Source organism: Geotrypetes seraphini, chromosome 17, assembly GCF_902459505.1.
Source record: "Geotrypetes seraphini chromosome 17, aGeoSer1.1, whole genome shotgun sequence".
Taxonomy (NCBI): Eukaryota; Metazoa; Chordata; class Amphibia; order Gymnophiona; family Dermophiidae; genus Geotrypetes; species Geotrypetes seraphini.
The window spans coordinates 30,677,536-30,691,836 of NC_047100.1; the positions used below are offsets into that span (position 1 = coordinate 30,677,536).

Sequence of the window (14,301 nt, forward strand, 5' to 3'; positions counted from 1 at the left end):
GAGCAGTTCTGTGAGGCTTGGTGCGTTCCAGGCAGAAAGCCAAAGCACGTTTACAGTCCAGAGTGTGAAGAGCTGATTCTCCAGGATGAGAATGAGGCTTTGGAAAAAACACAGGAAGAACAATGGATTGATTCAGATGAAATTCCGAGACCACCTTGGGGAGGAATTTGGGATGAGTGCGAAGGACCACCTTGTCATGATGAAACACTGTAAAGGGCGGATCCGCAACCAATGCTTGAAGCTCACTCTCTCGACGAGCAGAGGTGAGGCCAATGAGAAACACCACCTACCAAGTGAGATATTTCAGAGGAGCATTGTTAAGAGGTTCAAATGGAGGCTTCATAAGCTGAAAAAGAACAACATTGAGGTCCCAAACCACTGGAGGCGGTTTGAGGGGAGGATTGACATGGAAAAGTCCTTTCATGAATCTGGAAACCACAGAATGTGCAGAAAGAGGTTTCCCTTGAAGAGGCAGATGGAAAGCAGCAATTGCACTAAGATGGACTCTGATCGATGTAGACTTGAGGCAAGAATGAGACAGGTGCAAAAGGTAGTCCAAAACAGAGGACAAGGAGGCATGTTGAGGTTCCTTGTGATGAGAAAAACACCAAGTAGAGAATCTAGTCCATTTCTGGAAATAGCATTGTCTAGTAGCAGGCTTCCTTGAAGCTTCCAAAACATCCCAGCACAGCTGGTGAAAACTGAAGGGGAGTTACGCTGAGAGGAACCAAGCTGTCAGGTGTGGCGACTGCAGGTTGGGATGAAGCAGAGATCCCTGATGCTGCGTAAGCAGAGACGGAAACACTGGCAGAAGGAAGGGCTCCCTGCTGCTGAGTTGCAGAAGAAGGGAGTACCAAGGTTGCTTGGGCCACCGAGGAGCAATCAGAATCATGGTGGCCTGGTCGGAGTTGAGCTTGACCAGAGTCTTTTGAATGAGAGGAAATGGAGGAAATGCATACAGAAAGAGATACCCCCAGTCCAGAAGAAAAGCATCTGCCTCGAGACGATGAGGAGTGTAGATCCTGGAGCAGAACTGAGGCAGTTTGAAGTTGTGGGGAGCTGCAAAGAGGTCTACCTGAGGCATTCCCCAGAAAGAAGATGTGATGAAGGGACGTGGAATGGAGTGTCCATTCGTGAAGCTACAGAAGACGACTCAAATTGTCTGCCAAGGCATTGTCCGTCCCCTGAATGTAGACAGCTTTGAGGAAGGTGTTGTGGTGAATCGCCCAATCCAAAACTTTCAGAGCTTCCTGACAGAGGGAGGCCGATCCTGTGCCTCCCTGCTTGTTGACATAATACATGGCGACCTGATTGTCCGTGCGAATGAGGACCACCATGTCGTGAAGCAGATGCTGAAAAGTAGTGAGAGCATTGAAAATCGCCCTGAGTTCCAGGAGATTGATATGGCACAGACGATCCGCACTCGTCCAATAGCCCTCGGTGCGGAGACCATCCAGATGAGCCCCCCAAGCATAGTTTGAGGAGTCGGTCGTGAGGACCTTCTGATGGGGAGGCATGTGAAAAAGCAAACCTCTGGAGAGATTGGAAGAGACCATCCACCAGCGAAGCGACTGTAGCAGAGCAGGAGTGACCTGAATGTGTCGAGTCAGAGGGTCGGAGATCTGCGACCATTGAGATGTCAGGGTCCACTGAGGAATCCGCAGGTGAAGTCTGGCAAAAGGAGTCATGTGTACTGTAGAGGCCATGTGGCCCAGAAGCACATCATGTGTCTCGCCGAGATGGACGGGCGAGAGGAGACCGAGTGGCAAAGATGAAGAAGAGCCGCCAGGCGTTGAGGAGGAAGGAACGCTCTGAGTTGAATAGTATCCAGAACAGCTCCGATGAAGGGAAGTCTGTGAAGGTTGTAGATGGGATTTGGGAAAGTTGATCTCGAATTCCAGACTCTGCAGAAACCAGATCGTCTTCTGAGTGGCCTGGACGACATCCTGAGACGTGGAATCCTTGATGGGCCAGTCATCAAGGTAGGGAAACACCTGCAGACCATGGTTCCTGAGTGCTGCGGCCACTACAACCAGGCACTTGGTGAAGACTCTGGATGACGAAGCTAGGCCGAAAGGGAGCACTCTGTACTGAAGATGAAGATGTCCCACCCGAAATCTGAGGTATTGACAGGAGGCCAGATGGATGGGAATATGAGTGTAGGTCTCCTTGAGATCCAAAGAGCATAACCAGTCGTTCTGCTCGAGAAGGGGATAGAGAGAAGCCAGGGTCAACATGCGAAACTTCTCCCTGACCAGAAACTTGTTGAGCACCCTGAGGTCCACAATAGGATGCAGGTCGCCCGTCTTCTTCGGAACAAGTACTGGGAGTAAAAACCCTTGTTCTGTTGGTCCACAGGGACCGGCTCGACGGCACCAAGTCGGAGCAAAGCTTGAGCTTCCTGAATAAGGGCGGTCTGGGTTAAGTTGGAAGGACACTCTCTTGGAGAATGTTCCGGAGGAACTTGATGGAACTGAAGAGAGTATCCCTCTCTTATGATGGAAAGGACCCAGAGGTCGGTGGTAATAGTCATCCATCGATGGTAAAAGTGATGAAGACGACCTCCGATGGGAAAAAACGGGGAGGGCAGAACGATGGAAGTTATGCTCCCTACGAGAGAGTCAAAAAGGCTGGGGAGCCTTGGGGACAGCAGAAGGTTGAGGCTTTTGTTGGGGCTTCTGCTGGTGCTGCCTCTTCACAGGCGGACAGATGGTGGGTGCCTGCTTCGGTGGATAGCACCTGTGATAGATCATAGGCGGGCGAGACGGACGAGCAATAGCAGGCTTGGGCTTCTGGCGGAGAATAGATTGAAAAGACTTTTCATGTTTCGACAGCTTGTCCGTTGCCACCTCGATGGATTCGTCGAAAAGGTCTGCTCCCGCACAGGGAACATTTGCCAGCCTTTCCTGGAGATTCGGGTCCATATCAATGGTCCGGAGCCACGCCAGGCGTCTCATGGCCACCGAACAAGCAGCAGCTCTGGCCGAGAGTTCAAAGGCGTCGTAAGACGATTGCATCATCTGCAGGTGGAGTTGGGACAACGACGCCAGGACTTCAGAGTACTCGAAGCGAGCCTGAGAGTCCAGATATGGCAAAAACTTTTGAAGAATGGAGAGAAAAAACTCAAAGTAGGTCGAAAAATGAAAACTATAATTCAGGACTCGAGAAGCCATCATCGAGTTCTGGTAGATGCGCCTGCCAAATCTGTCCATGGTTTTGCCCTCCCAGCCAGGAGTGGAGGCATAGACCTGGGAGGGATGAGACCACTTCAAGGAGGATTCAACCAAGAGGGACTGGTGAGAGAGCTGCGCCCCGTCGAAGCCCTTATGGTTCACCGTGCGGTACCTGGCATCCAACTTCCCTGGGACAGCGGGGATGGAGTACGGAGTCTCGAAACACCTCATGAAAGTCTGGTCCAGAAGCTTATGGAGAGGCAGACGGAGAGACTCAGCAGGAGGTTGGGGGAAGATGCATCGTCTCCAAATACTCCTTAGAAAACTTGGAACCCGAATCCAGGGTGATATCCAGATCCACTGCCATCTGCTTCAGGAAGGACGAGGACAACTGGTCAGCCAGAGCCGGGCCTCGAGACGAGGCGGCCTGGTCCACTGAGGCCGAGGACCGGTAGGGAGAGAACGAACCCACGAAGTCCTCGAGTTCCGGCATAGGAAGAGGAGGCGAGTAATCTGGTTAAAACTCCCGAAAGGGCATGCCTCAAAGAATGCCTCAATGTCTCGAGCAACGACCAGAACTGTGTCGAGAAGCAGGCCTCGAGCGTCGAGGCGAGCGAAGCCCAGACGAGGCAGCCATTGAGTAGATGGGGCTGGATGCTATGGATCGAAGCAGCGGAGGCTGAGACGAAGCCCCCCCCGAGGCACTCCCCAAGGCTCGAGGCTCGGCATCGAAGAGGAAGGATCCGTTCCAGACAAGGTGGATGCGCCATGCATCGAGGGTATCAATTCCAAAGGTGGCATGGGCAAAGACTCTGCTCCTTGCGAGGCATGCCCCGAAGCCAGACCAGACACTCGCCGAGACTCTGCTCCCAGTAGCAAGAGTGTGTGTCGAGGAGGCACCGGAGGCGCCTCGACCTCGCGGGAGGCTTCCGCTTGCCCAGGCTGGATTTGGAAGAGAAGCGTCGGCCCAATCTTAGTAAAGAGCTCAACAAATCGCTTCTCCATCATGGCATGGAACGAAGCCGGCAAAGAGGGATCCGCATCCGCAATGGGACCTCCAGCACGGACATCGCTAACTCGGCCGCCCGGGGGCTTGGGCTTAGAAGCCTTGGGCACCTTGAGCACCACTGGAGGAATGGGAGGCTGCGTTACCTGACCTGAGGAGACAGCGGAAGGCACCGCAGCAGGCATCGGAGTCGAAGCCGGCAAGAACGAGGCAGGCTTGAGCAGATTCGAGGCCGAAGAAGCTGAAGCGGAAGTCGAAGGCGTGGCGCTCTGCGACGCAGGCAGCTCCGGCGACGCCTCCATGCTGAATAGCGACTTCCACAAAAAGCAGCGACGCTTAAAAGCACGTGCTGTAAGTGTGGAGCAAGGCCGGCACGATTTCGGAAGATGTTGAGGCCTGAGACACTGAAGACAGCGTCGATGAGGGTCCATCAACGAAATCGCGCGCTGGCACTTGACACACAGGCCGGGACATAGGCCGAAAAAGCTCCGCCGCAAGATCGAAGCCGCGGGGCCGTGGCCATGCGACCTGCCCAGTCGAACGATGGAAAGAAATTTTTTTTTTTGGAAAACAAGAAAACACGTGAGCCAACGATGAGCAAAGAAAACTCAAAACCGCGGGCACAGAAGGCACAAGTGAAGGGACTTTGCGCAGAGAGTCGAAGACGGACTTCTCAGCTCCGCGGAAGAGAAAGAACTGAGGAGCCGGTGCATCGGGCGGGAAGGCACTCGTGCATGCGCGGTGTGGGCTACTCGAAACTTCTAAAAGTTTCTACAAGCAAGTATGCTTGTGAGATGTCCACGTCGGGGCTCCGTTGGATGACATCACCCACTAGTGAGAATACCTGCCTGCTTGTCCTGGGATAAAGCATGTTTGACGCATAGAGATCCATTAATTATAGTAAGGGAACCGAAAATACCTCCAGACGTCGTATGCAATTTGAAAATCTCATCTTGCCAATGATTTTAAGAGTATTAGAAAAAAAACTGGCACATACTTGAGGGACATGAATGTTTTCATTTTAAAAAACCTGGTAGTAGCTTATGCTAGAAAAAATTTTTTAAAAGAACATTTGGTCCCTTCAATGCTCCCCATTAAAGATAAAGAAATATCCCCTCCCTTAGGGCACTAAAAATGTGGGAGATACATCATATGTAAGCATTGTTTAAAAATCACAGACTTCCTACACCCACAGACAAACAAGAAAAACAAACTTTTTACATACCTCAAATTGCAACATGGCACAGATTGTTTATGTAGTAGTATGTCTGTGCAATTTACTTTATGTTGGTACAACCAAATGCCTACTAAAAACTTGAATGCTAGAACACAGGAGTTGCCTTAGTCGTCATGTTTTCATGGAACCTCTTGTTGAACATTGATTAAAAGAAAATCATACTATTAACGATGAAAAAAATTTTGTATTGAAGGTTAGTAAAACTAGATCCAAAGATGGGGATGTTGACTATATACTGTGCAGAGAAGAACAGATTGATTTGCTAATACTGGTCATACCTAATGGACTCAATATGGAAATAGATTTTAGACCTTTTTTATGAATTTTTTTCTTTCACAGTACAGTTTTGTACATTTTTTCTTTTGTTTATGCCATATGCTTTTTTCATTCTCTCACAATATTTATTTTTAATCTTCATATGTATCTCTATTAGGCTATATCTTTCCCTTCCCACACATCAGGTTTAGGCTATTTGCTTTGTCTCATTTTTATAGGAACGTCTTTTTTTCACATTTCCTCTCATCCTTTCCCCTTGCTTTATATGCATTATTTTTGTTTCAAGTCTTTATTTTCATCTGTCACAATACCATCTATGGCTTGGGCTATTTTTCTGCCTTGTTTCAATTTATAGGAACACTTCCTTTTAGATGTTCCTTTAATTGTCCTCCTTTATCTTTGTCCAGTCTTTTTTCAAAATGACACGCTACCTTGATCTCTGATGTGAGCACGTCCTAGTCATCTGATAACTCTGTCGGCATTTAAGTCAGGCGGTTAGACCTGGTTTCCCTTTCCGTTCAAATGAAGTTAAATGAGACTAAATCAAAATTGTTATGGCTTGGCCCAAAGTTAGACCATCTTCCTTCTATCAAATTACCATCAGAGACATCTTTGCAGATTGTCTTTTCAAGCACAATTTTGGGCTTCATTATAGATTCCTCACTTTCATTTAATGAACATATTCTCTAAGTTAAAAAAAAAAATGCTTCTTCAGCCTTCACATGCTGAGAAAAATTAGGTCTTGTTCCCACGAACAACATTTTGCTGTTCTTGTAGTTATTCTTTCACGGTTAGACTACTGTAATTCTAAGTATGACCCAAAAAAAGTCTACAAAGACTCCAGTTGATCCAAAATATTGCGGCTAGGTTGATTTTCGGTAAATTCGAACACGTATTTCCGCTCTTGACTAAACTTTACTGGTTTCCAATAATCTCTAGGGTATACTTTAAATGTCCCTATATAACATTTAAGATCTTGTTTGGCATCAGTCACTAATCCCTTTGTCTTGGAATTCAAAAACACCCGGCATAACTAGAACCATACAAAAACTTAAACTTTCCTCCCCTTCATTGAAAGGCATCGCCTCTACTGGCAAATTGGGGAAATCTCTATTTTTCAAAATAACTGATTAAAGGAATAATATTCCTTTACAGTTGCGGGATCTGGGCTCTCCAAATACTTCATAAACATCTGAAAACTTGGTTATTTTCAAAATTGTAAAACCCTTCCTTCCTCCTTGTTTTAATGTTTGATTTAACATACATTTAATGTTTGTGTTGATAAGAAAATTGAGAATAGTGCAGAACACGGCTGCTGTCTGATATTTGGGTTGAAGAAGAATGATCCTATTAGTCCTTATTACCGAATGTTGCATTGGCTGCCGGTAGAAGCACGAGTAATATTTAAGTTCTCATGTATTTGCTTTAAGCTGGTTTGGGGTTTGGCCCCTACCTACTTGCTATCTTATTTTGTGCTATACAGCCCTACAAGGATAACCAGGAATTGCAATTTATTTGCCTATCCAAAGATCACAGGCTGTAGATACAGGTCTTTTTTGGATAAGACGCTTGCATTTCAAGCAAGTCAACAGCAGTGTTAACTATATTAGTGGTGCCATGCTGAGTTATGGCACATTTCAAAAAGAAACTAAGACTGTACTATTTGATAAATTAATTTCTTAACTGAAGTTTTTCTCATAGCAAAAATTTTACATTGCTTATATTCTATGTAACATGACTTGTTTATAACCTCTCTATCTCCTTCTTGCCTGCTCCCGACTTGCTAAGCTATATTGATTGATTGACTTATTTGTAAATTTCGCTGTAGATGTACAGTCTCTTTGTCATGTAAACCGTTCTGAACTATTCTGCTACTGTGGTATACAAAAATAAAGTTATTATTACTTTTATTACTGATATTTTGTATTTCGCCGATTGTCCAATTCTCTTCTGTGTAAACCGCCTAGAAATCGTTAGATTGTGATGGTATAGAAGAATAAAGTTATGTTATTATTCACTTTTATTATATTTTTTTTGGTTGTTTATAGTTTTAAAGTCATTTTAATTTTGTTCCAAATTCATAATACCCCTGATGCAGGCCTGTCTTCACACTGAAACACAGTACTGTGTTGTGTTTGGATTGATTGCTTTTGGATGCTAATAAAGTTGACACACAACTTTCCTTGGCTGAAGTTTGGTTCATTGGCTTTGAAGTGCACATTGAAGGATCATTGTCCAGTCCCACTTCTCTCCCTTTGGTTTTGTTCTCGTGGACCTTGATTTGCTGGGCTCCGTGTGGTTCTCTTATTAAAATACCAAATCATTTTTTGGTAAAAATACAAGAAAAATGACTGCATATAAAAATCTCACTACCCCAGTACATGAAAAGATGGTGGTGGACCCCTCATACATTTTGTTATACAAAATCATCATACTTCACTCCCCCCAACTCTTCCAAAGTGTAATGTCCTCTGCTCTTTACCCTCCTTCCCACTCCCGGGACCAATCTACCACTCACTTCTCCCCCCAGAACAAGATTATGACACTCCCCTGAACCAGTTATCCTAAGCATAACACATTATTTCTACTTCTATGGACTCCCAATGTAGCAAATGCAAACTGATAAAGCTATCACCTCCCTTTTTCTTCCTGTCTGTATGATAGGCCAATAAGCCACCCTGCCTTCCCCACCTCCTCCCATCTCATGCTACTGGGGAAAGGCCAGTGGGAGCAAGTGGTCATTTCTTGCACTATGATTTTCCAATTTTGCATTCCCACCCTTGAGATCTACTGCAGTGACAGGGAACCATTACAAGCGACTACCGGAGGCTGTTATAGGGGAAAGCACCCTTCAAGGATTCAAAACAAGGTTGAATAAGTTCCTACTGGAACAGTACATATGCAAGTAAGGCTAGACTCAAAATAGGGCACTGGTCTTTGACCTAAGGGCCACCGTGTGAGCGGACCACTGGTCTGACCCAGCAGCGGCAAATCTTATGTTCTTACCCAGATACCAGAAGGAACTTGTTAGAAATTTGGGATTAGGGAATTTAAACCTCAAATTGTTGCAAATGAAGTTACACAGTGGCCAGAGAGACTCACGCCAACTAAGTTACCTCTCAAAAAGAAAGGGGCTTAAACCAAAAAAAAGTTTAGGCGTTGATGCTATATTCCAAAATAAGTTATCAGTTACCCCTGTGGGATATTTACACCAAAGGAATAACACAGAATATGAATAAGGGGACATAGCTTCCATGCCACTTACTATATTGCATAGATGAACCCTCATTTCGGCTTGTATTACAGAAAAATCTAGCCATTTCCAGGGCAGCAAAAATTAAACAAGTGCAGGAAGACTTGAGATCAAGTAGTTCGTTAAGCAAGCACAAGTTCTATCCCAAACCAGAATTACCATGGTTTTGCAATCCTAACATATACACTGTAGTTATAGAATTAAGCTGCCTTGAATATTTAACGTTTAGACCAAACCCAGGACATTAAAAAGCTGATTTTACAAAAGGTCAATACGTTTTCCAATGTATGTTTCATCCATTGTATGCATGAAACCCATATATATAATACAGAAACAAAAAAAATAAAAAAAGGTAGACAAACCATATAAGTTAGAATAGTATCTCCTTAAAGCAGTCAAGAAAATGAATAAAACCATGGTGCAACTGTAGTGTCAATGAATATATCCCTTCAAATTTGGTTTCAGGAATAACAATTTACTAAACATAAAACAGGAGAGAATAAGAAAATTAAATCCAAAATAATGATGGCATAGATACATTATGCTCCACAGAATTACGTCTCAGATTCCTTATATTAATTCATTCACTGCAAGCAGCCAATAGAAAATTAATGAAGAGTAAAAAAAAGAAAAAGAAAATCAAAATACCAAAACAAAAAAAAGTTTAGTCAAACTCCCCTTCCTCCTCCAGCTTTATTGATAGTTTAAAAATTACATTTCTATACTCTAGGACTTCAGTTGCTTTTACCATCTGACTTTTAAAAACTGATTACAAGCAAATGAAACTCAACAGTTGCCTAAGTGATATAGTATACAAAAATAACATCTTGATTTCTGTGAAAACACATTTCATTAACTTCTGAAGAGTTCCAAATTTTGTTTTCTTTGCTGTTTGCACTGATGTATTTTCTGGACTTTAGGTTTTCTTAGCTTCTATGTAAATTCATTCAAAAACCTTGCCATTGACATCAATATGTTAATAGGGTGACCAAAGTATTCTGTTATGTTTTTAGTCCTGATTTCATTCCCATGGCCACCAACTAGCAATGCAAATCTTGCTTTTTTTGTTTACTCTCACTCCACTTTAAACTGTAGGTAGAGGGCCCGATACAGATGTACTTGATGTTATGAACAACTTCTGAGGTCAAGACAATCCAAGGCCATCATTGCAACACAAGTTAGATTACTTGTGGAAGTTCACACACTTCCAATTTTTTTTTTTTTTTTTAAATATACATCTCCACTCTCACACAGGTTCACTTGCCCAGGAACTTGGTGAGGATTTACTTGTCTGAAAACTCCTCCCACTCATTAATCCCTATTCACCAGTGGCATGGAAAGGGGGTTCTTTAACAAAGCATTATACATAACACCTCTACCAAACTAAACATAAACATTTTTTTGTAGTTAAATGCAGAAATTCGATTTTTCCACCCCTTTCCTCCTTTTACACGTCAAGTAAAGCTCACTGGCCTGGGACTAGACTCTATCCGCCAACCTGGAACCAGTGAAGAGGATTCAGAGAAAATACAACCATGAAATCAGAAAAAGGAGGGGCGACAAAAGGAAAATATTAAGCTGTAGCTTCAATTGTGCATTCCCGTGCAAGGTGCCCTGACTCTCCGCAGCGGTAACAGTTGACTTCACTTGTCTTGCTGCAATTGATGGCTACATGGCCAGTTTCACCACACCTAGAAAAAGAATACAAAAAATACTGAAAAATGTTCCACACTCCAGAAGGTGTTCATGTGTCTGCTAAACCTAGCATTAGTCTAATTACTAAATTGTTCTTGCATTCTTATCGGTTTGGTTAGTGCTGGATTAAGTTCGTGCTGGATGAAAATAGTTAACCCCACATTTTTAGCAGTAAAAATCATGTCTATACTCAGCTCAGGTATATGGCCAACATTTCACTACCCACAATGCCCTTTCAATGCACTTGACCTCATAGCCAAGAGCAGGTTAGTCACTGTTGCAGCTCACAATAGGGACCATATGATTACATATGAATAAACTCACTGTGCAAAAGCCTGAACAGCCAGCACTGTCACTTTTACAGAAATATTTCTTACATTACTACATATTCCAAGTCATCATATCATATTAATAAAAAAAAAAGGAAAATTACCTGCAAAGGGAATTTTTCAGTGGTCACATCCTGCAAAGATCCATATTTATAATCAGTGTAACTTTCAAAGCCAACAAGCAATTTCCAAACATAACAAGCCATGTTGACTTGCAAAGTCACACGAACAGGACAAGACCTAAGTACTGACCTGAAAATGGCTCTGCAAATATTAATTTTTATAGCCTTTCAAAACTGGTGTCCAGTCTATACATACACAAACTAGAGTAGAATCTTACATTAGCTAAATAGGTAGATATATATATATGACAGCAGGGAGATAATGGCAGAAGAAAAAGGGAATACAGGATCTGTGGAAGTTTCTGGTGAGAGACCTCATTCGAAACACTGTAATTATGCAGACTACTTCTAAACATGTAAATCCTGTATGAAAGGCAAGATAGGAAACATGAAGCATAGGATATGGACCCTTTCAGAAGCTGTTCTAAATGGAGGGGATCACATGATAAGATTATAAAAGGGTATATTTGGGGCGTATTCTAAGGAAACATTTTTGCTTAAAGATAGTGGAAGCGTAGGACAGTCTCCCAGTAGAGGTAGAAGAGATAGAACAGGAAAGTTCAAGCAGAGGATCTCTGAAGGAAAGGACTACTAAACAGCTATATGCATCCACCAGCTGTCTAGTCAACTTATTGCTATAATTTAATTTCCATGAAATGCATCAAAAGCAGGCTACTGCTTTGCATAAGAACTACAGCACGACAAAGACAGCAGACAAAAAATCTGAATCTAAGTTTGTACTTCAAGGGAATTTAACCCCAATCTATATGAAATTAAATTCTATAGTCTTTGCAAATTGAAAACTGTTCTTATTCCTAAGCTCTTTCCTTCCTTGTTAAATTTAAATACCCCTAAAAGCTACTTCTAGAATACAAAAATGCAGTTATAGAAATGTGTGTTCTCATGGTTCAGACATTTTTGCCAGAATAAAATTTAAAAAAAACTTGTAAATCAACTGCCCCTGAATGTTGAAATCTGCTTAACAAGAGACTTCTACCTTGTTTCCCCGAAAATAAGCCCTAGCTAATATTGACCCCTGAAGCCACACCCCCCGAATGTCCAACACTAGTGCTGCCTGATTAAAAAAATTAGACTCGATTCAGCAACCCCCACCCCTGCTGCTTTAGGAGGCCTTGGAGCAGAGGTATGTCAGTCTCACGGTGGGGTTCTGCTGCATAGGAGGATGGGAGGAATAGAAAGATGCAGCAAAGAAAGAAAAATGAAGAAATGGGGTGGAGGAGAGGAAGGGAGAGATGATTGTTGTATGTGAAAAAAAAATAAGACATCCCACAAAATAAACCCTAATGCGTTTTTTTGACCCCAAATTAATATGAGAAGTCTTATTTTCGGGGAAACATGGTACATGGGAAAATTTGCAGACTAAGTCACAAATACTGAGTGGAGAGGACAGGACTTACAAAGAAATTTGAAATAGAGAAGTCGAAAGTGTAAACTAAATAGTAAACTAAATAGTAGTCTCGGCTCTTGGTCGGTGTATGTGAAGATTGTATAGATGTATTTTATATATTTATACTCTAAGTTCTACATATTTTGAGAAGTCTTGCTTGCAGTACTATTTAGTTTACACATGGGAAAATTTGGACATACCTGTTGGTTTCTATTCCTTGAGTCTTGTCAGACCAGTCCAGATAATTGGGTATTGCTCCCTGCCAGCAAGTAGAGCCAGAGAAAAACAGCTCAGAACTAACTTCACTCCCCTTATACAGGGCTGATGCTGCCTTCAGCTCTTCAGTATCCTATATTTAACCTCAGGCAGTTGTTATGTTTTGGGCTTCCAATTTACTACTAAAGCACAGTTACTTTCCTTAACAGGTGTTATCCGAGGACAGCAGACAGATATTCTCACATGTGGGTGATGTCATCTACAGAGCCCAGTACCGACAGTGTGAAAAGTGAACTGTCACTTAACTTTTAAGAAACTTTGCGACAGCCCGCACCACGCATGCACAAGTGCCTTCTCACCCGATGTAGGCTCATGGTTCCTCAGTTCTGAAAGCAAGCTAAGAAGCCAACCAGGGAAAGTGGGAGGGATGCGAGAATATCTGCCTGCTGTCCCCAGATAACACCTGATACTGTAAGTAACTGTGCTTTATCCTTGGACAAGTAGGCAGCATATTCTCACATATGGGATTCCCTAGCTGAACAGAAATGGTGGAATTCAGTCTGTCGTATTAATAAAATGGAGAGAGTGCTTGCTATACAGCAAGGAAATTATCATAATTTTAAAAAGATTTGGGGGCCATTGATTACATATTCTAATGATCATTAAACACCTTATTATATAAGGATATAAGTAGGGTGGGATTGGGATATATGATATTTGTTTTAATTGGTTTATTACTAATGGTGGGATGGGTGGGGAGGGATTCTTTTTATGCTTTGATGATTATAAGTAAGAATGTCAAGTGATTTGTAAAAAAATTTTTTTGATTGAATATTATACACTTGTTGTAAGATATGAAAACAAATAAAGATTAAAAAAAAAAAAAAAAAGAAATGGATGGAAGGAAGGAGGGGCCATTAAGAAGATTTTTGTAGAGGAAGTGACATCACCGGGAGTGATGGTAGCTTGAAATCGTTGCTCCTCCGAATCGCGCTATAATTACAGCTTTATTTTTGCGGTGAGAGAGCAGTACTTTTTGTTCTTTTGGTTTTATAGCGTGGAAAGCCTGCGGGGTGTGGATGGCGACTAAGAAGGGGCGAGCCGATTTGAAAAATTATGCATATCAGCCGCCGGACATTTCTGAGGCCTGTGAGGTCAGCGAACCGCAACGCGATCAGGGCGTTACCTTGTTGAGCGCGGAGTCTTCTGCTATAGCGTCTGATGCTCGTCCAGCTACATGTGGGGAAATGCGCTCTTGGATGGCTGATCTAAAATCTACTATGCTCTCAATACAAAGTTCCCTGCAATCTGAGGTGACTAAGATCAGGCAATCGGTGCAGGACATGGGGGCTCGGTTACATGAATTCGAGGAACGGGCGATTGATAAAGATACAGATCTTGTGGCCCTACAAACGCGTTGTGCCCATCTTGAACGCAGACAGGAGGATTTTCAGCTTCGTTTGGAAGATGGAGAGAATCGCAGTCGACGGAATAATGTGCGGGCCCAAGGAGTCCCTGAATCATTGGCTGCTACGGAGCTACAGGCTCATTTTTCAGATATCTGTACGCGCTTTCTTCAGGCAGCT

The 14,301-nt window shown here is 43.2% G+C and overlaps 1 protein-coding gene across 2 annotated transcripts in view; it reads right to left on the bottom strand.

Annotated features, from left to right (window-relative positions):
• Nucleotides 1–10,098: 10,098 nt before the first annotated feature.
• Nucleotides 10,099–14,301, bottom strand: part of CNBP (CCHC-type zinc finger nucleic acid binding protein) — a 54,620-nt gene continuing 50,417 nt past the window's right edge. For both annotated transcript variants that reach the window (XM_033926407.1, XM_033926406.1), the window contains exon 5: nucleotides 10,099–10,636. In XM_033926407.1, the coding sequence (XP_033782298.1) occupies nucleotides 10,519–10,636 (118 nt within the window). In that variant the 3' untranslated portion in view covers nucleotides 10,099–10,518. The remainder of the gene's footprint in view (nucleotides 10,637–14,301) is intronic.